Here is a 24,725-nt window from a genome sequence, read left to right on the forward strand (position 1 = left end):
TGTACTCGAAGAGCAGGTTCGGGATCATTTGAGGAACCTGAAGGTGCACAAGTCCATGGGTCCTGATGAGATCCATCCGTGGGTCCTGAGGGAACTGGCGGATGAAGTTGCCAAGCCACTGGCTATCGTATTTGAGAAGTCGTGGCGGTCTGGTGAGGTCCCCAATGACTGGAAGAGAGGGAACATAACCCCCATTTTTAAAAAGGGGAATAAGGAAGACCCAGGTAACTACAGGCCGGTCAGCCTCACCTCTGTGCCTGGCAAGGTCATGGAGCAGATTCTCCTGGAAACCATGCTAAGGCACATGGGGAGCAAGGAGGTGGTTGGTGACAGCCAACATGGCTTCACCAAGGGCAGATCGTGCCTGACCAATTTGGTGGCCTTCTATGACGGGGTGACGGCATCGGTGGACAAGGGACGAGCAACAGACATCATCTACCTGGACTTGTGCAAAGCTTTTGACACTGTCCCGCATGACATCCTTCTCTCTAAACTAGAGAGACATGGGTTTGATGGACGGCCTACTCAGTGGATAAGGAGTTGGCTGGATGGCCACACTCAGAGAGTGGTGGTCAACGGCTCAATGTCCATGTGGAGACCGATCATGAGTGGCGTCCCTCAGGGGTCCGTGTTGGGCCCGGCCCTGTTCAACATCTTTGTTGGTGACATGGACAGTGGGATAGAGTGCACCCTCAGCAAGTTCGCCAATGACACCAAGTTGTGTGGTGCCGTCGACACGCTGGAAGGGAGGGATGCCATCCAGAGGGACCTTGACAGGCTGGAGAGGTGGGCCCGTGCCAACCTCAAGAAGTTCAACCAGGCCAAGTGCAAGGTCCTGCACCTGGGTCATGGCAATCCCAGGCACAAATACAGGCTGGGCAGAGAATGGATTGAGAGCAGCCCAGAGGAGAAGGACTTGGGAGTGCTGGTGGATGAGAAGCTTAACATGAGCAGGCAATGCGCCCTTGCGGCCCAGAAGGCCAACCGCATCCTGGGCTGCATCAAGAGGAGCGTGGCCAGCAGGTGGAGGGAGGTGATTCTCCCCCTCTACTCTGCCCTGGTGAGACCCCACCTGGAGTACTGTGTCCAGTTCTGGAGCCCCCAACACAAGAAGGACATGGACCAGTTGGAGAAGGTCCAGAGGAGGGCCACAAAGATGATCAGAGGGCTGGAGCACCTCTCCTATGAGGACAGGCTGAGAGAGTTGGGGCTGTTCAGCCTGCAGAAGAGGAGGCTCCGGGGAGACCTGATAGCGGTCTTCCAGTACCTCAAGGGGACCTACAAGAAAGATGGGGAAAGGCTGTTTAGTAGGGCCTGTTGCGATAGGACGAGAGGTAATGGTTTTAAAATAGAGGGGGGTAGATTAGATTGGATATTAGGAAAAAAATTTTTACAATGCGAGTTATAGAACACTGGCACAGGTTGCCCAGAGAGGTGGTGGAGGCCCCATCCCTGGAAACGTTCAAGGCCAGGCTGGATGGGGCTCTGAGTAACCTGATCTAGTTGGGGATGTCCCTGCTCCTTGCAGGGGGGTTGGACTAGATGACCTTTGAAGGTCCCTTCCAACTCTAACCATTCCATGATTCTAAGAAAATGCAGTAAGGGAGAAGTTTTGCCTACAGAACCAATGTATCACTCTTTTTCCAGTGAACCTGGTATTTTGCCACTGCTGTGCTAAGTAATATTGAAATTCTGGAATTATCAGGTGTGATTCTCTCATTGTTGACAGCATGCAACCCTTGAAGCCGTCTGCAGAAGTTATCAGGGGGATTGTAAAGTAATTATTTCTGGATGCGTACCTTCTTATCTATAATACTTATGAACTTTTGTTGTCTTACTATGGCAACTTAAAGTATCATTACTCTTTGACTATCTTATGAATTTGTATATTTTGCTACTTTCTACACTATTATTAACATTTTTTTTTAAGTTTTAAATCAGTCTTGTGCACATGTCTACACATACAATACTAGAACTGTACAGTTAAGTAAACCTGAGTTTGACTGAAAGGTCCTTTCCCATGTCAGGGAAAGATGGGGTTAAAAGCTGACTGTTGTAAACCTTTGAAATAAGTTTTCTGGGTCATATAGAATTTTATTTGAAAGAACTCTACCGTCTAATTTAGGTGTAGTGTTTGCTTTGAATGTATTGTCTGTGTGTGTGTGTGAAAATTTGCTATGTGTCTGTTTTAAATGACAACTAGATTTGCATTTTTATGATACATTTTGCAAGATTGCCACTTCATGAAAGCAAACAAAAAATGTTCTGGGCTTTTTTTTCTCATATGCAACTTGAATAGAATTAGAAGTTGAACAAGCAGCCTTAAAGGAATAAATAACATTTTTGCAAATATTTGTTTTCAGTAATTGGCAAATTGTCTTATATTATATGTTTACATGTGTGTGCATTTTGCTTGATAGTAGCCTCGGATCTACGCCTATTTAATAGATAAACGTTGAAGAATATTGTATAATTCATTTTTAATAAACATATTACATATCATTATTACAGGGAAAAAGATCTTGCAGATGCTCTAGAAGAAGGAGGCTGTGATCTTGAAACTGTGAGAAACATCATTCAAGGAAGGCAATTGCCTGCTGATCTGAGGGCCAAAGTCTGGAAGGTAAATAAGAGCTTAAATCAAGAAGCAGGTAAAGTTGTTTGTTTTGATGTAAATGATTTAATTACTAGGCATCTATACAGAAGAGATGTAGTACTGGAATTTTAATATGCATGTATGTTGGTTCAGTTTTAGGATATTCCTTTTTGTTGAGTTCAATAATTGGATAACTACAAAAGGATCCTAAAATGTTTAGAGGGTTTTCTATTTTTGTTTTCAGATTGCACTTAATGTTGTAGGAAAGGGGGACAGCCTAGCATCCTGGGATGGCTCTTTAGACCTACCAGAACAGACTATAATTCATAAGGATTGCCAAGAGCTAATTGGTAAGTTCAGTTACGTTTAGATCACCTGTGTGAAATGTTCTGTGCTCTCAGTTGTCTTAGGACTTTGTTATTTGAATTCATTAACCTGAACGATGTTTACATTTTGGAAGAAGCTTTGAGGAGGAAGATGGGAGGGCAGAAAAAATCAGAACTTGTAAGAAAACAGTAGTATCTTATCTGTACTCTGAGTCTGATGTGGGTAATGACGTGGAAGTTCAAAGTATTAAACTTAGTAAGTTTAATTAGCTTGTTAAGTGATAGTTAAGTGACAGAGCTGAATGGGAAGAAAACTCCAGGAGTTGAAAAAAAAATATTTTTTTTTTTTCCAAATCCGTTTTTTAAACCAGACACTCTTTATATAGTGTCATTCAATTTTCTAGTTCTGTCATGACTGTTACTTAATCTGAAAAGCTGGCATAGCACCAAAATGCATGTAACCTTTAAGGAAAGCAAAATGCTGCCAGGAAATTGGAAATAGTATTCTAGTATGTCTGTAAGGAGCTGCCACAAGATCTGGTTGGCAACTCATCACAAAACCAGCCAAATGCCTGAAACCATGCAACAGCATTAGTATCAATGATCAGGTGATGGAGTCAATGCTGACTCATAAATTAGGATACTTTTTCTTATGGCACAAATAAGAGAACCTTCTGTTTTATTACCTGGCACTCTTTAATTTGTTCTTGCACAGTTGAAAGTTAAGGCAGAGAATGGAGTTACTGCATGTGTACATTCATACGCACATACCTACTACTTTAAAAATGCAGTTACACGTTTTCTAGCTCTAGAATCTAGTAGGGCTTATTTTTGTTCCTTCTCTGTCCTGTAAAGAAAAAGCAGGGGGAGGGTGCAATCTGCTGTGCTGTTTAGCCACAGTGTCTTTTCTGGAAGATGGCAAAATGTCCCAATTATTATTCATAACATACACAAATTAAGCACTTTAATTAGTTCTCCTTTTGTCTTTATTGCAAATATTTTGTAATATGTAACAATGTGAAACTGATTAAAGTAATAAATGTGAAGTTAGTTCAGAATGAAGATTATATAGAGATTTCAATTTTGGATTCGATTAAATCTCTTTATTTCAATGTTTTAGCAAAGAAAGTAGTCTACAAATTTAAAGTAAATCTTCAGATGGCATTCAAGCCATGTACTATTTTATTTTCTTGAGAGGTAGAGGAAAGGAAGTGCCAAATATTGACTGGCTTTGGGAAAGTATTGAAGACTTCAGTAATGAAAACTTTCATTAACAGTAATGAGACTCATAGGCTTCTTGTAATTGAGAGGGGAAAATGTTTGCTAGAAATTTTATGCCACTACATTAATTTAGTATGTAGGCATCTTTCCCCCCCATCTGAGAGGTAATGTGGTTATTCCTTCTGTTACTGTAAGTCAGTTTGGTTGTAGTGAAATTGACCTAATCTAAGTAGATTAAGACAATTTTTTTTCTGAAATATGTAATTCGTAAGTGTATTTAGTAGTGTATTTTCCATTAAAAAAATCTAAAGAGGTGTTTAATATTAAACTGAAAATTGTATGAACTTACACAGAAGTCCGGTCTCACTACAATCTGTATAATAAATACCAGTGTATTTAACTGTAAGTAAGCTAAGTAGTTCTTTCATCACATGGGGAAAGTCATAATTTGGCGTATGATGTTAACATATTTCAGTATGTCTTAGACTCATCACCTCAAGTGAGGTGGATGCCAGTACTTTTTCTGTTGTCAGCCTTTTAAGTAAGAGTCTATGCAGAAAGATGCTTTGGAACTAATGAAAACCTTAGCTTTGTGTATGTATCAAACTCAATAATTACAGTATTTAAGAAGTGTTTGGCTTGCTACCTTAATTACAGAACTCGTTTTGTACCAAATTTTTGTGCCAGTTTTCATCCAAATGCAACAATATAAATTATAGATTCAAATAGGGAAACATCATCAAATAGAGAACATCTTTACTTTTCAGTACCTTACAATATTTGTAATAATTTGAAACAAGGTATTACGTTATAGAAAATTCTGTATTTTCATGGTTAGTGTAGCTTCTGATTAGCAACAGTAGCAAATCGAATTTAAAAGCCAGGTGTAGTTGTAAGTAATCAAATAATTTCTCTTTTTATAGTTACCCTAACAACCCCAAATTTGAACCATTGTTATGAAAATTACTTTGCAGTAGACATCAAAAGTGGGATTCATATGTTAATACTAAAATTTATGTCTGTAAGCCTAGCTGATTTCAAAGTACTGATTTTCATAAATTTGCGTGTAAGTGGGCTTTTAAGGAATTAGAGGTATGCCTTGTGGATTGATCTGTGTTAAAATTCAAATGAATTTGTTGTAGAGTTGAGCAGAAGTTATGTGCTGTGCACATTTAATAGGAATAGAAGAGGGGCATTCTGTGTATTAAAAGAATCTACCTCTTTGTTTCGTACAGATCTTGGAAACCCCAAACTTCTTTAATCCTGATGTTGTGATATTTAAATAGTATTTAAATGCCTTATCCTACTGGGGCTATAAAATCACTCGTATTTTGATGCTTTTAGATGCCTTTTCTGTGCATTTAATCCAAGCTGCTAGTTTTTTGTTTGTCTGGTTTTGTTGTTTCCCCCCTCCCCCCCCAAGTAATCACTATTGGTGCTATTGTGCTGTGAAACAATCTCATTCCACTTCTCTAAAAGCCGTTAATATGCCTTATATCACTGTGCCTATTTCAGACCAGTTGTCAGTGCCAGAAGAGGAGAATGCAGTATTACTTCTGGATGTTGAGTCTGTTATTACTTTTTATTGTAAATCACGCAATGTTAAATACAGTTCTTGCCTTGGCTGGATACATCTACTCAGACCTCTAGTGCACCTTCATTTACCACGCAGTGATTTGTACAACTGCTTTTATGCTATCATGAATAAATTCATTCCAAGGTAAAACTCTTTCTTTTTTCCCTGTGTACTATTTTTACTGGCACTAAAAATATTTTCTGAAAGGATGTGTGTGTTGGTTTTGGCTAGAGTAGCATTGTTTGTAGCGAAGTTGTCAGATTCTTTCATATGATCATAAATTGAACCGTCTTTCAATACCTGTTGGTTTGAAATCCAGGAGTTGGTTTAAGATGTAAAGACTTAGCATGTGACTGATGTACACTCAATGTGCCTTTAAAGAACAATTGTAATTTCATGCAATGTCAAAAATATTTGTTTAGGAACTATCTAATTGGCATATGTTGTGTGAAAGTATTTTTTTTCTTTTCCTAGCATTTTTGATATCTAAAATGCTTCTACCCCTTTCACTTCGAAGTACTTCATAAGCCCTAATTAAGTCTCAAAATCTCTTTAGAAGTAGTTGATATTTTCCCTGTATTCTACTGAACTGAGACGGAAATTATTTTTTAAGTTGTTAGATTTTATTTTTTTTTTAATAAAAAATATGAAATTGGAGCTATTTGTGCTGTTATGTAGATGGTCTCACTAAAATAATTTTTTATTTATGTTGGAGTAGCACCATGACACTCCAGCAAGGCTACAGGATCTTCTTATTAAGACTCTGGGAAGTAATACAGGGATAGTCTGTAATTAGAGATCTCAGTCTGATTGCCTGGAGAGGAGATTCCCGCCCAGCTGCTGGAAGTGTGCCCATAATATGAAAAGTGCACGTTTGGTGTTGTGGCAGGAAACATTTATCAATCCTCTCACTTGACTCAGCTTGTGTCCATTGCTGATTTAAAATACTGTTGGGCTCTGTGAACTATTTTGGCATAGTGGCATTACAGACACGTAACTCTTGTACTTTCAGCCATAGAAGGCTTTCAGAGTTTCTATTATTTGAGGGTTTTTTGTGAGAAGCTAGGCAGTGTTTCGATGATATGTAGACTTCTCTCTTCCCCTCTCCCACCCCGCCATAGGAGAATGAAAGGCTTAGAAAGGCAATTTACAGTGGACTTGGAAATCTCCGCTTAGGTTAATTTAGTCTCAATTTGATGTTTGACTGCTGAATCATCACTACTATTTGATAAAAGTTTCGTTTTTAATTTTTTGCTACTTTTGTTTTTTATATCATACACTTTTTAATTCACATTTTGTAACTGACATGAAATACCTATTGGGAATATATTCCAACAAATTGCTGACAACAGGTGAGGGAAATATACAGTATAATCTGTTGGACCATATTATATCTTGAATTTGGTGTTTTTTGAAAGAACATCTCTAGCAAGCCAAAGGAAGAATGATGGGGAGGAGGGGAAACATATTAGACTATTTTGGATAAGGGAGGTTTTGCTATTTTTTTTTTTTTTCTTGGAAACACTGTTACTCTCAAGGGTTTTGGTATAAAGTGTCCTGTGGATACCTTTTTCTTTATTTTTCTTAAGTTTTTAAGCACTTGAGATTTGTTCCCAGTATCTTTAAAGAACTATTTCTTTATTTTAAATACTCTTTCATTTCTTTCTTGATGAATTGACGTTTCATTGTTGTTCGTGTATGAAATAAGCATCTTGTAAATTTCCTTTGGCTGCCATATTAGAATTATTTATATTTTAAAATTCTGGTTTTAGTTAACAACATTGATAGCCTTGTTTTGACATTTAAATGCTTTAAATGCTTCTGTATTATATACTCTGTCAAGTATTGACAGTATTTTGTTCTTTCTTCTGCATATTAATATAGTGGGGGGTTCAGCGTTTGTAGAGTTTTTGTTGTTTTGTTTTTAACTCTTGAGGTAAGTTGACTTCATGATCAGTCCCTGTGAAATAAAAGAACAATAAATGAAATTACATGCTCACGAGTAATAATTAATAGCTACTGTAAGTCTGACAAGTGGAATATTACGGAGAGGTTTATGATTATTTTTACTACTACTTTTTAGGGATTGTTTTATGAAGGGAAGACCGTTTCATCTATTTAGACTGCTTCTTCAGTATCATGAGCCTGAACTCTGCTCTTTTCTTGACACTAAGAAGATGACTCCAGACTCATATGCACTCAACTGGGTAATAAAGTGAAAGTAGGGAAACATAATGAAAAATAAATTACTGATAAGATTTAAGTACATGTTGCCAGTTTATGGAAGAGTAGTACAAGAGATTAGAACTGCATATATTGAAATAGATTGCATGTTTTGATATAGTGTGAGCTTTTTATCTTCAGTTGTTTAACGTCAGATGTGAAATCTTGTTAACATCACAATTCTATTATACTGGGTGTTACCTGAGCCAGTGATGTTATGAACTACTTGAAACAAGTAAGAATGAGAGCAACTGACATACTCAAAAAGTAAGAAGCCATGATGTTACTTTTTGTAGTGGGCAGCTGTATGGTTGTAGATATGGATAAACATCAGCCTAAAGGATCTTTTAAAGTGGAATTACTAGTTGCTTCAAAAACCTCTTTGCTAACAGATATGTTTGCCTCATACAGTGCTATGCCTCTTAGAATTCAGGCATATGTATTTTACAGCTCTTCAGGAACTGTCTGTTTCCTCCTCGAATTTAAAACTGCCTCAAGTGGTGAATAGTTATAAAGATCCTTAACTCAATAATTTTTTTTATTAAGTTTGTGTAGCAAGATGACAACGTGAAGCAGCAAAATTCTCATGTTTCAATGCTATTTAGTGTAGGCTATACAAAATCGTGATACAGTGTTTGCAGACGCAAAGTCTATAAATTAATAAAGAAGACTTCATGAATGATGAACTCTTCTAGGCTCTTCTTTCATACCTGTTGGCTTTGTAAAAATTTTTGTAACTCCATTACATTCAGTTAAAGAAGTAAGACTGAAATGAATCGTTAAACTACAAGGTCTGTAGTTGGTGATTTTTTTTTTTTAAAGGTGGTGATTTTTTTTTCAGGCTGCTACCAATTTTCATATTAAAATGTTTCCAGGAAAAATTTTCATGTTCTCAAAATCTGCATTTTGACAGTCATCAGCCTTCAAAAGAGAAATCATGTCTTTTTTTTTTTTTTTTTTCTTTTTTTTACTACTGAATCTCTGTTTCTTTAAAACATAATTTTCCTTAGTAAATATGAACTTCTTTGAAGTTATTTATTGAAAGTTTAGAGATTAATTAGAAAAAAAAATGTTACCTTTGAAAGGAGGTAGGGAAATGGACTAGTGTAGCTGCCAGTCCTCAATGTCATGCTTTTTCATGGACAATCTTAGGTAAAAATCTTAAGCCTCATTTTATATTATGAGATTACATGAAAATTCCTTATTTTATCTGTCAAAAAACTTAGTCTATATAAAGGTATTTCTAATGTACAGAAATACATAAGCAACGTTCAGACACTTGTCATTGCTTCGTTGTTCAGGGACATTTTATTTTCAGTTTTGTTTGATTCAGAATTGGATAGATCGTCTTACCTTTTGTTATGAAAGTATACTAGGAAGTGTTGAAATATAATAGTGTTTAAAAACAGATACTGAGCTTTTGAAAGCTGCATGCTTTCAGAATTTGTATGCTTCAGCAAGTTCAGTAAGACACCAGTGAAGCCAGGTGGTATACGTTTAAGTTAGGGTGTGGTTGCAAATATTACGTGACATGTATGAAGAGAAGTTCATACCTTTTCTTTTATCCTCTTTGAACTTTGCATGTCAGAAAGGGTATATTTTTAAATGGAAACATGGGAACAGGCAAACAGTTTGTTAAACAGTAATGAAAATTTTCTGTTGTTTGCAAATATTTAATTATTCAGTCATAAAGCATCATAATGTAATGTTCAATAAGTGATGTTGTCAAACTAATGTGCAACCATGTTCAATTAACTTGGTTCTGCTGTGAAAAATAAAAATAATGTTTTTTTTTAATAGGATCCTTTCAAAGTCTTATTAGCTAGGCTAATTGAGAAATTTATTATCTTATTATTGTTTTGTTGGTATAATTGGTATTTAGCAGTGGCTATGAGCTAAACGGTATTCTAGCCTGTTTGTGTTTTCTCTGGTTGAGTCTGCAAGGCTGACAACGAATTTGCCTTCACACTAGGCGTATTTATTCACAGATAATATGTAGCATTACTGCACTGTTTCCACAAGCATTGTTTTTGAAGATAGAACCATCCTTCTGTACATGGTACAAATGCATGTTTAAACATGATTTCTGTTAAAAATGTTATCCTGATGAGATTTTTCTGACACTATTTTCCAAATTTTTAGCTTGGAAGCCTCTTCTCATATTACTGTTCAGCTGAAGTCACTCAGGCAATATGGGATGGATATCTACAACAAGCAGATCCATTCTTTATTTATTTCTTAATGTTAGTCATCCTTGTCAATGCAAAGTAAGTGTATGGTTAATTATTTGAGACACTCCTTGCTGACACAGCTTTAATCCACTTTTGTTTCATTTTGTTTTTACTGACTTAATCTATGCCTGTGACTTTACTGTTTTCAGAGACGTTATCTTAGCACAAGAATCAAATAAAGAAGAAATGATAAGTAAGTACTTCTCTTATATAGCTGCTAGTGAAATATTTACCATATAGTGTAATCCTCATTAATTATTATATTTATGATTTTCTTATTAATGAATCCCCTCACCCACTAATTCCTTTCTTACTATTCTTTTGCTTTATCACATTTGCCCTGTCCTTAACATATTTTCTTGTGTTTCTTTTTAACAATCCCACACCTAGTATTATACTTCAGTTTGGAATACCTGAAATGTTCACCATATTTCTAAGCCCAAAGCAGCAGCTTTCAAATCCTTCTTTAAATCTACTGCACTCGTTGCATTTCCCAGATTATTATCTTTGTATGCACTTGATTTGAGCCTAATTCATTGTTCTTGTCTTACCCTCTTCTGTCTTTGTGGAATTGTATATTTCTTGTGCACCTATTTCACCTGCCTTTCTATTTTTTAACATGCCGTAATACAATATAATTAATAATCTAGTAAAAAATGAGGATGCTTGGAATTTTGCATCTTTGCCATATATTGCAGAGCTACACCCTCGTACCGTTCTGGGCATATGATAGTACTACTGATTAAATACTCTGGTTTAGAGGATTCTCTTGGTTAGCCCTCTTTAGGAAAGGTGGCTGACTTAGTATTACAACCGAAAGCTAAAACTATACAGAGGTAAGAAATAATTTGCATAGAAGGTTTGAACTTCTAGCAAATAGCAGAGATTTCCTATGGCTAAGCAGTATTTCCTGTGTCTTCTCTTTCTACCTGGAGAGTGAATCAACATTAATGTTTAATCAGTAAACTCAATTGTGTTATGCCTTATTTTAATAAGTTATTTTATGATGTGAAAAGATGTATAGTGCTTCTTTCCTATGTCTGAAATAATGGTGCACTTACATTGTTTCTATATCTCAGAATTCTTAGAAACTTCACCAGCCAATCTTGATTTAGAGGATATAGAAGATCTCTTCTCTTTGGCACAATATTACTGTAGCAAAACTCCAGCTTCTTTCAGGAAGGTAATCACAAAATAATTTTGAAATTCTCTTCTTTTTGGTCACTGTTTAAGCTCCTGCTGACAATAACTTTGAATATTGTGATGTTTCTTTTAACAGTGTTTTCATGTTGTTGCTCTGGTGGCATTTACTGCTAGGATCTTTGAAAGATAAGAAGGTTAAGGGAAGCATGTTAGAGTGAAGCTTCCCTGCAATACTCTCACTTCATGACCAATGGCCTTTTTTTGCAAGCCATGTTGTGACAAAACTGATGAAGCAAAAATACCGTACTGATACAATTGCGTTGTAGTAGACTACACAGCAATGTTAGCTGTACTTGCAACAGCAAACAGGAAAAAGTCCCTTACTAGCGATAAAGCTATCATCCCCTGCACTGTACCTGCAGTTCGTCCTTGGTCAAGATAGCTGGCTTCAGGGAATTCATCAAGTAATTGATAGTCATTGCCTTTGGTTTGTACGTACTTTCTCTGATGTGTGTAGACAGGTATGTGAGATTTTTTTTCAGGGAAAAAAAACCAAACAAACAAACAAAGAAAACCACACAGAGATATTTCATCATGTTGGTACAGAGTGGCAAATAAGCATGTTTGTAATGGAAGTTCGGGCCTTGCCATAATTTTCAGAAAGAATTTTAGTTGATCAAAAATTTGATGATTCTGTGGGCAAGATGCATGTGTATTGGGCTTAATGTTTGTGATGTGGTGGATATAGTTTTACTATAAAACTGTAGTTTTACTATAGCTTTTCTACTATGTGTGCCTTCACATCTAAAAACAATGGCTTCAGTTAATATTTTTTTTTTTTCCTCTTGCATTATTAGGACAACCACAGTCTTTTTGGCAGCAGCTTGCTGGGCCTCAAAGATGATGACACAGATTTGAGCCAGGCACTCTGCCTAGCAGTTTCTGTGTCTGAGATTCTGCAAGCAAATCAGCAACAAGGAGTCAGTATACTGAATTACTCTTGTTGTTTTTTTTTTTTTTTCCTCCCCTGAATTTTATAGAAAAGGAAAAGAATCACTTACTACTTTGTGTATCACAAATATTTTTAAGTGCTAACAACACAGATAAATACTTGCTATTTCGGGAAAAAGTTGTCTCCCTTGTAAATGGTCTGCTGACTGCGATGCATTTGTGTTGTAACAACTAGAGCTACAGCACAGTGGAGTTTGATACAGTAGATTTGAATCTGAGGAGTGGGAACTTAAAGTAATATCTCACTAACTTGAATTCCTTTCCAAATGTAGCTGTTGGAGAGGAAAACTTAAAACCCACTACTCGGTACCTTTGAGAAGAATACCATTATGAAATATCTGTCTTTTGTCAACAAATGATTTAATCAAACAAACAAAAAAAAAAGTTTTCAAGCTATTTCTGTAGCAGTTAATTACAGGCATACTTATATGCAGGGACTTTACTTACATTATTTAAGACCAATATATGGATAATAGTGTAGCTAGATTACAGTGTTTCTTATTGACTACTGGCTTTCTGTCGCCATTTCCAGGCCCCAGTTTCATGATACATACTATTTTTTTTTCTCCTGGTCCAAGTAAAGTTACGCATCTGTTTATATCCTGTTTAAGACAGTGGGATATAAAGCTATCCTTATGTGCTGTGCTGAGTAATAACGGACTGTTGGATTGGGACTTCAAAGTTGTCCCTTCTGATGTCCTGTTGTTGTGTGCCCTCATACACAGTGTATTTCTTCTCAGTAGAAGTGAAATAATTACACTGTGTGTATTGCACTTGGGTGATCCTTTCTGATGCACAAGCTGATGTATTAATGGGAAGTCACTATTAGAATACTGTTTGTGGTCTAGTAACTGTACAAGTTAAGATTAATCAAATGAAATAAGATTTTCTGATAGCTGTTAGCCCCTTTGAGGGGTTCCTGCAGTATTGGAATTAATATTAAAGTATAATTGAATTATGTACTTTCCCATAACTAATTACACTATTTTAAAATTTTGTAATGAGTGAAATACTTCTCTTTCAGGAAAGAGTAAGGTTCTTTGTAGTGGATTGTCGTCCTGCGGAGCAATACAATGCTGGGCACTTATCAACAGCATTTCATTTAGATTCGGATTTGGTTCGTATGTTTTTTGTTTCTTTACTGATTTTTTTTTTTAATCCTAAGTTGAATAGAAGGAGAGAAAAATGTCTGTCTGAAAAACAAATTATCCTTAGTTTAAACTCTGTTCTGTGGGCTGCAGTGCCTAGCTATGTGGTGAGGTTTCAAAAATGAGCTTCTCTAACGGAGATTGGTGGAACCATCATTTTACTGAGAAGTTTAGTCCTTAATGACATTAAAATTTGGGATTCCAGACTTCCTGTTCATTGCTTAAAACTGGAAACCCGTTCAGGTTAAAGACTAGACATTGCTTGGAGGAGAAATCTCTTTTTAGCATCGTAATTTCTAATGAAAAGTGTCATTAATTTTAACAAGTAGTTGTGGTTTTGTGGTTTTGTTTTGTTTTGTTTTTTTCCCCAGCCAGTCTTATTACAGCATGCTTGTAAGAAGCATGTCTTGAGAAGGACTTGGTTGCTCCTGTAAAATTCTTGCAGTACAAAATGAGAAAGGAAGTGCATTAGTCTTGTGACTGAGGTGTATTACAGACTAATTACTTCATTAAAGATTTTGCTGTAGTTTCTATTTGATTATGAATTCCTGACTCTGTCCTTTTTCCCTCAAATCACTTGTGCTTCAGCTGGCTTACAATGTATTCTTCACTTCTAGATTAACCCTTTACTATTTAACTTCAAGCAGCATTCCATGCTGCATGGGATGATTTCTGTGTATATACTCCATAAGACTCTTTTACCTTTCTCAGTTAAGAAGCTCAGTTGTGTGTCTATTATCTTTACCCCCCTAATTAGAATTATGTATTATTTGGTATTATTTGCACAAGTATATAGGAGAGAAAAGGAGGCCGAGGGGAGACCTTATCGCTTTCTATAACATCTTGAAAGGAGGTTGTAGAAAGGTCGGTGTTGGTCTCTTCTCCAAAGTGATAGGACAAGAGAAAACAGTCTTAGGTTGCACCAGGGGAGGTTTAGATTGGATATTAGGAAAAATCGCTTCACCAGAAAGTTTATCAAGCGCTGGAACAGGCTGCCTAGAGAGGTGAGGGAGTCACTGTCCCTGGAGGTATTTTAAAACCTGTAGATGTGACACCTAGGGATGTGACTTAGTGGTGAAGAGTTGGCAGTGTTAGGCTTACAATTGGACTTGGTCCTAAGGGTCTTTTCCAACCTAAATGATTCTATGATACAGTGTTCTGGGTTTTAACCTAGATTAAAAATTATTTAGGAAAAACCTTTTCCCATGGTATATGATGGCTAGGTGTGTACTTGTTTCTTTGTACTTAGTCATTTAATCCAGTGTAAAGGCTAGATAACCAGAATTCCTCCCCTCTTCTGCCTGCCTCCCAATCCAGTTACAGGTCAATTGACCCTTCTGATGTCTTGTTACATCAGAAGGGACAATTATTTCCTTATTAATTTAAATAAGTGCCCTCCACACAAGAACAGGTTAAAATTTCAGCTCTATTTAGAAAGACTTTGTTTCTCAATCTCTGAGTATAGCAGCTCATTGTTTTTGCATGCATAATAGGCCTTCAGGAGGCCACAGCCTTAACCTTTTGAGAGTTATAAGAGTCCCAGGTATCTCCTTGTACTCCTGAGGGTAACTTCTTGTTTCCAAATCTTTATAAGTAAATGAGAAAAAGCTTAGCGGGGAGACAGCACTGGCACCTAGAAATTCTAGGTATTTTAAAGAGTTTCAGACCTGTAAAGTTTGAATATGTTGTGCTCAAGCATACGTAAATATGGAAATCAGACCCTATGCTGTACTGTCAACTTAATGCAACATGAAAGTTGCAAAGACTTTTCCCACTGTTATTTGATACCTGCAAAAATAAACTAATAAATGTTAGCTGTATTTCTTTCCTGGGGAGAGCAAAGTGGAGTGAGGAAGAAGAGGTTGATTGTTAATATTCTTTATGTAACACGAGATCTGGGTCAGGCTGTCGTGTGTGTGTGTCTTGTACAGTGCTGATGTTGCCCTGTTGGTGCTTAACAAATTATAACCATTTTTAAAGTTTGTATCTTTTCACAAGTTGTGTTACAGTATGTTGGTGTCAAACAATACTTTTTGTTTGTCTGTTCCACAGATGCTTCAAAACCCCTCAGAATTTGCACAGTCTGTAAAATCCCTATTAGAAGCACAAAAACAGTCTATTGAGTCTGGCTCTATAGCTGGTGGGGAACATCTCTGCTTCATGGGAAGTGGCAGGGAAGAAGAAGATATGTATATGAACATGGTGCTAGCACACTTCTTACAGGTACAACTAAATTGCTGAAATGAAGTGTGACTTCACATGCATTGATACTAAATTGCAAAATATTTTCCTTTTAAAATCTTAACTATTTTTTACATTCCTTAAGTTTGCAGTTTTTGTGAAATTAACCCATGTTTCATTACTATGCTTGCAAAACTCATTCCACAGATTTTTGCTTCAACCAAAAATGTCTTTTCTGTTGCAGAAAAATAAGGAGTATGTCAGCATTGCCAAAGGAGGATTTATGGGTAAGCTTATTAATAGTGATCTTTGACTTGAGAAAACTTGTTATCTTAATGCTATTGATGTTTTTATTAGGCTTTGGCTAGAAATCAGGTAAATGACTAGCAAATTGGTCTAATTTGTCAGATTTTTGTTTTGTGTATGTCAACATTGTGCATTTGCACACTTGTGGTAAACTGGTATGGATTACCTACATCTTTGAATGGTGAAAAATTAATACAAGAAGTGGGGGAATTCCCTCTTTCTTCTAGCTTATCATTCTTGATATTTAGGCTCTGTAGATTGCAGATCCATGTGAAGATGCTACTTCATAATTACTATTAATTGTTATTGTGTTTCCTTAAATGATCAATTCATAATTCTGCAGTTTATGTTGCTGGAATCAGTCAGGTTCTACAACAGTGGAAAGCCTGATGCTACTGTATGAGTATAGAGGCATTACTATTCAATCTATGCAGTGTCATAACAACTATCTTTAGGACCAAAGCAGTGATTTATTTTTAGTTGCCGCTATATTTTAACTATTTTCTTTCCTAGAACAGTAAAATTAAAGATTATCCTAATGTCCTTGTGCTACTGAAAGAAAAGCCAGGGATTATTATAGCAGTATCTGAATTTATCTGTCTTGTTAAGTCATGTGGAGGAAAAATTGTTATTGATTAGTCTTGGATATACAGTATTTTCATCAACAGACTAATTCCAGTGTAGTTCTGAACGTTTTTTAATGGCCCTTTGACAGCCCTCCAGCAGCACTTAGCAGATATCAATGTGGAAGGACCAGAAAATGGATATGGCCACTGGATTGCTAGTACCTCAGGCTCAAGAAGTAGCATAAACTCCTCTGTTGATGTAAGTGAATTTTAAGCCAAGTAGTGTAGTTGGATGGGAGCCCCAGATGTACTGAACTTTTTCTTCATATTCCTCGTTCTGTTCTGTAAAATGCATTCCTGCAAGTCATGATTGTTTTCAGTTTTGTGTTTAATTTCAAACTATATTCACGATCTAGTTGGAGGCAACCTAAATGTTTTTATCCTCTTGAGAGGAAGAGCTTGTAGAGAAGAAATTACTGTGGTTTTTCTCCAGCAGAATGTATGTAATGGTCAATTCTTTTCCTGGCTCTTCTTCATTCTGGGACTAGATTACTATAAAACTGGTGTACAGTTTCATGGGAAAGCTCAAAATCATGTATTTTGTACAGCTGATATGTTGTACATAGAGTATGTCTTTTAATTTGGATACAGTTTAGCACTAATAGAGTTCCTTTCTCTCTAGATTTTCATAGCAGAGTGCTCAGTAATAAGGTTTGTTAAGCTTGCTTTATTGAATCGTCTTTACCTCAGACACATATCGTTGCTGTCATTTGTTAGAAGTCTGAAACAATACTTAATGCTGTAATTAATCTTCTAGTGAGTACCAAAAAGTAGATTACTATTTTGTAGTCTATTTCCTTTCTTAAGGAACTAGAGATGAAATAACATTATTTTTATATGATTAATCCTGAGAGGAGTTACTTTTACAGGGTGATTCGCCTAATAGTTTAAGTGATGGAAAAGGAGTAAAGTCCCTGGTGAATAAAATGACGGTTGCTTTGAAGACTAAGTCTGTGAATGTGAAAGAAAAAGTTATTAGTTTTATTGAAAATACATCTACTCCAGTGGACAGGTGCGTCATTTATATTTTACTGTGAATTAGCAGTGAGGAATGACTTGCCATTTAAGGTGGCTATTTTGTAAATGTGAAGACTGTGCTAGTTGGGGGAAAAAGTTATCTTCCAGTTTTGGCTTTTACATTTTGTACCTCTACCCTCCTCACAATTTTGTCACGACATAGTGAGCTTACTGTACTGCCTTAGTATCACAAGGCCAGTGTGAGCAGCCTTTTATTTTCACTTGAATATTTATCTAGAATTTGTCACTGCATGGTTAGTTTGACTACTTATGGTGCGTCAGTTCTATATTCAGTCTAAAAGTCAAGAATGATTTAACTTATTTCAGTTCTTCCCCATCCAGACTCTAATGGAATGGATAAATGACAGAAGAATTCTGGATGGTTTTTGTTTTTTGTTTTTTTTTTTTTTTTTCTTGGTTTTGTTCTGTTTTGGTTTATTTTACTCCCCCATGTTGTCAAATTGAGGTTAACTTTAAGGTCTTCATTTTTCAAGTCCTAGTATAAAGCTGCTTTTCAAACACAGAATCTCCTCTTGTTCATTTTTTGTATCTTCAGGTAGAGCTGGGAATGAGAATATTGCAAACATGTTAAAAGACACTTTCAAAGTTGGAAGTCATCATTCTAAATACTTATCTTAACTAGATAAAAGAAAAATGGCTTTCATCTGTCAAACCTTTAATTGAATAGCCTGTTTTAGAGTTCTTTAAAATGCAGCCTTTGGAGTTGTATGTTGCTAAGACATTGGTATTCTAAAATCTTACAGAGCTACTGTTTGTTTGGCAGCAGGATTTAAAATATGTTCTAAACAAACAGTAGTCTTTAGTAGTCTTGTACCTAATCAAGAGGTCCAGATTGTTTTTACAGATTATTATTTCACAATTAGAGGCAAAAAAAGTCTTAAATAGCACTTGGTAGTAGCTCTTGTTGTGTAAAGAATTCAAGTAAGGCTTGTATCTAAGCCATACATAGCATGAAAAATGCATTTTTTTAGTAGAGTTTTTACAAAAATTTCGTGACCTTGTAGCTAACTGCCATGAAACATTGCTTTTATTTATAAGCATCCTTCCTGAAGAAGATCACATTGCCAATATAAAGCAATTTATCTAAATTTTTCCTTTGAACTTTTTCTTTTAATTCTTTTGTTCTGTCCTCTGCCCCAATGTACTATAGAATACCTTTCAATATTCCCTGGCCAGACAGAGCAAGCCTGGAGCGGTAAGCTTTATAATTAAGCAGTCTGACTAAAACCACCTTTGTCGTATTTAGCATGGCATCACAGTATTTGTAAGCATTGGTTACACTGACAAAATTGCTCACATTTTTATATTAATTTAGGGTTTTTTTGACTATATTAAAGCTATTGGGTTTTACAAGTAGTAGTTAGGGGACTAGAGGAAGAAAAATAATGTATTGGCAGTGCTTTCTTCTCTTAGTTTCTGCTTTGTTATTTCTGTTCCTTACTATTACTTTTTAGGGAATTTTTTTCACTTGTCATTTCCTATATACATTTTATTAGTGACTTGTGCTAGTGAAAAACAGCAGGAGCAATTACTGAACGAATTATCGCTTAAGGTTTTAACAAGAGACTCTATAACTATGAAAATGACTTGTTATCAACAGTTCGTAAAGCATCATCAGACCTTAGATGTAATAAGGAACCCATACAGAAATTTTTTCTGGAAATCTGGAATTTTTATGCTTCTCATTACATGATGATAGAAACAGAAGTGCTCATTACTGGGAAAATAAAAATGCTGAGTTAATAAGTAAATATGCCTTGTAATCTCCCTCATCTTGTTCATATAACTACTGCATTTCCCACAAATGTGGAGTCCTTTCGCATTTGTCTCAGATTTGTTGCCTTATAATTATTTCAGAAACAAAAAATATGAATTGTGGTTACATTAAATTAGTTGTGATAAATGAAGGACAGCTCACGTGTAATCACTTTGGAAGTTAGGTTATACTGTAGGAACTCTGTGTTACAGCTTTTGATCCTCATAGACTGAAAAGCACAAAGATTGTCGCTGGAAGAATTAATGAAGGTTTAAAATGGTGTTTGGGTTTTCAAGGATTTTGGACCACTTCTTCTTTCAAGTAGTTTGTACATAATTTGATGTAGGATTTACCCGTAAGCATTACAGAACGGTGTGTGAGCAAAACCAGTAGTAATGTTATTCTTAAAAAAAAAAAAAAAAAAGTTGTGGATATCTCAGTAGCACATAATATATTTTGTTAGTTTAGAAATCCCAAAGATCATGGGGATTTCTTCCCATATTTTGTGGATCAGTTTTTAGAATATAGTAAGAAAGTGTTAAAATTCCAACTTAAAACACTTGGTGATTGTGTTCAATAACTGAAAGACACTTGAATCTGTATTTGTAACCAAGAAGTTTTGATATATTGAGATTATTCTATTGGTTATTTTAAACATTCCTTTCACTCACATTGCTTATCTTCTTTCATTGGGAAGATGAAGTAATAAATTTGCTCACACTATGGATCAGTAGACTCTTCTCTTAGATTTGCAGCTCTTAAAAAGCTGTAATGACATTATTTTCCCAGCCATTCAGTTAGATCCACTTTGTGTTTATCACCAATATATTTAATTTTGCAGGTTTTGCCACTAAAGGGAATTGCGTTCAATTTGTAACAGTGTCAGACAGGTTAAAGGAAGGCCATTCCTAGTTTAAGATGTTACCAGCTTTTTATAAAGTAGCTTTTTAGTTTCTCTTGTCTTCACTAACTTTGATCTATAATCCCCAATGAGATCTTCTCTTAAATCCTTTCTGTGTAATTCAATTTGACTCTGTTTAAATGTGCTTCTTACTAAATTGGTTGTGTATTACTAAAGCGTAGTTACAAAAGCCCTCATATAGAAGCACTGCCCTCTTGAATTGTCAGTGTCATTGATGCTTATTGTCTTACACACTAATGAGCATGTTTTTCTATGTTTATTTTTTGTTTCACTGTAGAATACGTTTTCCCTATTAAACATTTCCTTGTTTTGTCTACATTAGTAAATTTTATCCATAGAAAATGTAGGTTTCTTTTTAAACTTTCTAATATGCTTTCAAGTATACATAAGTACTAGCATTCATTTATATTACTATATTATTGAAGAGGTTGCCTCTCCAACTTGGTTCTACAGTAGTACGTAAACTGGATTTTGTGAATATATTTAAAACAGGTACCAGGGCTTATAGTTTATAGGAAATATGAATGCACATTATGAGGATGGAGGTTGTAGAGATTGAAATGAGGGAAAGAAACAGGCATGTTTTGATTTTGTTTTGGTTTTTTTTTTTTAAACTACTACATGTTGGCAGTTCTAAAGACTAAAATAATGCACTGTTTTTTTTTTTTTTTTTTTTAGTCATTAACTATTTTGTGACTTTCTAAACTTTTAGGTTTTCTCATATTTTTCAGCTATTCTCAGCAGTTGAGGGCCAGAACTTTTAACATGACAGCTGTAATCACAGCACTCGGAGCTGGGGCTTTAACGTATCTCAAGATTTGTAACTGTTACTGTCAAACATTCTCAGTTGTGTTTGTGCCATTTAATGTGATCTGTAGAAATAAATTTAAATGTGATTTTTGAGGTCATTATCTGTGCAGAAATTCCAGTGATGCTGAGATTTTAGCAGTAGGTATTGCTTGACCAAAGATTTTAGAGTTTGGCTTATGCTGGAGAAAGTAATGAACAGCAAGTCAGAGTTCACACTACAGTGGATGGTTTATAATAACCTCACTTTGAAGTGCTTAAGGTATTTTGTTATCTTTTGAGGAACTAACCAGACAAATGAGTTTCCGGATATGTTAGTTAAGAGAGTCCATTTTTTCCTCCATCCCAATCTGGCATCCTTGTAAAGCTGCCTGACTGTGCATATATATTTCAGTCTCATGCTAGAAACTTCGTAGCAAGTTGTCGGTTTTCAGGTCTCTGATGTATTTTTTCATTTGAGAAGGTGACCAGAAGTTCTTTTTAAAACAAGGGGTTTGGGTTTTTTTTCCACTTTATTTGTTACAACAGTCAGCCTTGCCAAGTAACTGAAATACATGCTTTCATTAACTGAATTGCTTGGCGAACCAATCACAGCTTCCTTGCAGGCAGCTTCATGAAATTCTCTTGTCCTGCTCAGCTGCACAGTTGTGTTTGTATTTTGCTGATCTGTTATTGTAGAAGTCATACCATCAGTTTGAAAGTTACTTTTTTTCTCTCACCCTGTGTCCTCTCCTGCCCTTTTTATTGCCAACAGGCATGTCAGCAGCAGTGACAGAGTAGGAAAACCCTACCGTGGTGTGAAACCAGTATTCAGCATCGGAGATGAGGAAGAATACGATACTGGTACAGTAGAATACTTTCCTCTTACCTAGATTAGTTTCTTTAGACAAAATTACAAAGTTTTACTAAATCATAAGAGTGTATTTTACATCTTTGTCTTACAAAGTGACATTTTTCTAACTATTTGTGTTGATCTTGTTTGCTCATGTAGTGCCTAGGACCAACAAAAAAAGACAGGCCCTCTATAAATACATAGTAGCAGACTAAATAAAAAAGGTTTTGTGCTAGGCACCAAACAGACAGCAAGAATAAATGGAAATAGTTGGGTTTAGTGAATCTTTTGTGTTCCCTTGTTATTTCTGTAGTAGAGATCTGTCTTCTGCACTGGTCTTGTACATGTAAACCTGCAGTTGTACCTCTGTTACTCACAACAGTAAGCAAAATGTAAAGGACCTAGTTTGGCTGATAGATCTCAAGTTGAATCTCTAGAATTGGCAGTTACTATAATGATCTAAATTTTTGAAAATATAGTCAAAGCTAGATTTAAGATGGCTAATGTGTGCACACCTCTCCAGTGTTTTGGACTTTGCTTTTTAGCATTGAATCTATTAATAACTGATTCATCTCTTGATATGCATGCAGAATGCTGTAGAAAAAAAGGTGTAATTTTTATTTAATTTTTTTCATCTAGTTGAAGAATTAGAGGCAAAACTGGAACACCGCACTTTGTGAAAAGTAGGTTTTTTGAGCCTAGTGCTAATGTTGGAATGGTGCAGACCTACTGCTGTCCTGGTTTTGTTCCGGTAGTGTTAGCTCTTTCTCAACCATCATCATCTCACAAGTAACTGTTCTGTGACCAAAAGCCATACTTGGCTTCCATGTGAGAAGCATATAACTAGACTAATAATCTTTGACCTGCAAAAGAAGGATCTGGAGTTGTTTGAAATAAGATTGATGACAAACAGTTGGTCATTGTTTGTCTGGTGGAAGAATTGAGAAGGAGCAAAATGTCAGAGCTTTCGCACTGACAAGACACTTCTCCAAATGCCATGTGATTAAGCTTACACAGTTCTTTGAGCATCCATAATAGTGTTTGGCAAAGTTTATGGGGTTTCAGAAAACTAGGTACTCAAAGACAAATTATCTAGAACATATTTTCAGTAATGATCATTTATGAATTTCTGTTTACATTTGCTTTTAAAAGCACTGTTAGACTTAGTAAGTAAGCAGAATTGCTGCAGTGATTTGAATTAGCAAAGCCAATATCTAGGAAGTGAAATATATGTTATTTTGGTACAGAAGTATGCCAAAAGTGAACCTGTTTCTGTATAATTTTTTTTTGTGAAGTTTTAGAGGATTTTTTTTGTAGTAAATAATTGCAATCAGCTATAATAATTGCAGTCTGGTCTGGATGGCCCTGCTTGATTAGGAGAGTTGGACCAGATGTGCTCCAGAGGTCCCTTCCATCCTCAACCATTCTGTGATTCTGTGAAATGAAGATGGATTTTATTCCATTCTTTTCAATTTCATAATGTATTTTTTCAATGAAAACCTTTTCAAAAGTATGGCTACAATTCTGAATTGCTTTGAGATAAATGGTTTAATATTGTGTAGGGAACTGATTTTTAAAAATACACTTTAAAGAGGTGTCCTTTGAAGTTATTTCTGGGAGTAATTTCTATGGATTTAATATAGTTCATTGCTTTAGATTGCTTAAATTCTTCTAATGTAGCACCAAAATTACTATGTAAATATAATCGCTATATTAGACATGAAAACAGTATTTTGCAAATAAGTGATAACACTTGCAGGAGTTTCAGGTGTTTCACAGAGGTCTGTGCTGAAAATTTTGGTTTTGAGTATATTCTTAAATGTTCTTAGAAGAGGAGGTTAACCCAGAGACAACTATTTTCGCTAATAATCCAAGGTTATTCAAGGTAGAAAGGACAGACTGAAGAATTGAAGGAGTCTTGCTAGTCTAAGTGACTGGGCAATTAAACGACACATGAAATTCAGTATTAATGTGAGGCAAGAAAGATATGGGGAAAAAAAAAAACAAACAAAACAAAACAATTCTCGTTTCAGATACAAAATGGTGGACTAATTTGGCTATGTCCAGGAGCAATAGGCTTAAAATAAGTAAGTGCTCGTTAGCAATCAGAAAAGCAAATCAAATGCTAGGAATTACAAGGAAAGGAATAGAGAATAAAAAGGAGGTCATTATGTCACTGTATAAACCTGTGGATCACCCACACAGTGAATATTGTGTGTCTTGATCTTCTACCTCAGAAACAATATTTTTTTAACAGAAAAACTTTCAGAGAAGGATAAGAGTGAGGAAAGATGTGAAATGGCTTTCACAGCAGGCATAACTAAATATTAGAACTTTTGTTATGTGAAATAGGCAATTTAAGGGAGGAAAAGTAGCCCACAAAAATAAAGCCTGGCCTGGAAAGGGATCAACAGATGTTTGTTTCTTCTTGTACAAGAAACTAGAAGCCACAAGAGGAGGCTTTCCGGGAATGTAGCTGACATGTTTTTTGTGCTCCTTGCCAGAAGGTATTGGTATTGTAGATGCAGAAAGTTTACATGACTTCAAGGAAAGTCTGGACAAGTCCATGTAAAAGAGATGTATTAAACTTTACTGAATGGACAAATCAGACCAGCTTAATCATCCCAGCTTGGGATGAAAATAGTTATCTGCTGAGAGAGAATTAAAAGAGAAATAGCAGATATGCATACCTTTTTTCTTCTGTGTGAAGAATTGTTTATGGCTAGGTGGACCTTGATTTGATCCAGTGTAGCTACTATGGGTTTAAGTGAGTTGAGAAGTT

General features: G+C 35.7%; 1 protein-coding gene across 2 annotated transcripts in view; it reads left to right on the forward strand.

Moving 5' to 3' along the window:
* TBC1D23 (TBC1 domain family member 23) overlaps positions 1 to 24,725 on the forward strand; it is a 35,823-nt gene that overhangs the window by 7,282 nt on the left and 3,816 nt on the right. Inside the window, exons 2-16 of one of the 2 annotated variants that reach the window (XM_086761859.1) lie at positions 2,512 to 2,623; positions 2,841 to 2,946; positions 5,659 to 5,863; positions 7,803 to 7,926; positions 10,085 to 10,209; positions 10,323 to 10,366; positions 11,253 to 11,356; positions 12,174 to 12,296; positions 13,352 to 13,444; positions 15,528 to 15,698; positions 15,901 to 15,943; positions 16,678 to 16,787; positions 17,458 to 17,600; positions 18,777 to 18,821; positions 21,866 to 21,954. In XM_086761859.1, coding sequence (XP_086617985.1) covers positions 2,512 to 2,623; positions 2,841 to 2,946; positions 5,659 to 5,863; positions 7,803 to 7,926; positions 10,085 to 10,209; positions 10,323 to 10,366; positions 11,253 to 11,356; positions 12,174 to 12,296; positions 13,352 to 13,444; positions 15,528 to 15,698; positions 15,901 to 15,943; positions 16,678 to 16,787; positions 17,458 to 17,600; positions 18,777 to 18,821; positions 21,866 to 21,954 — 1,637 coding nt within the window. The remainder of the gene's footprint in view (positions 1 to 2,511; positions 2,624 to 2,840; positions 2,947 to 5,658; positions 5,864 to 7,802; positions 7,927 to 10,084; positions 10,210 to 10,322; positions 10,367 to 11,252; positions 11,357 to 12,173; positions 12,297 to 13,351; positions 13,445 to 15,527; positions 15,699 to 15,900; positions 15,944 to 16,677; positions 16,788 to 17,457; positions 17,601 to 18,776; positions 18,822 to 21,865; positions 21,955 to 24,725) is intronic. The other variant, XM_086761865.1, reaches the window with a different exon arrangement.

Source organism: Chlamydotis macqueenii, chromosome 1 (genome assembly GCF_036417535.1).
Source record: "Chlamydotis macqueenii isolate bChlMac1 chromosome 1, bChlMac1.mat, whole genome shotgun sequence".
Taxonomy (NCBI): Eukaryota; Metazoa; Chordata; class Aves; order Otidiformes; family Otididae; genus Chlamydotis; species Chlamydotis macqueenii.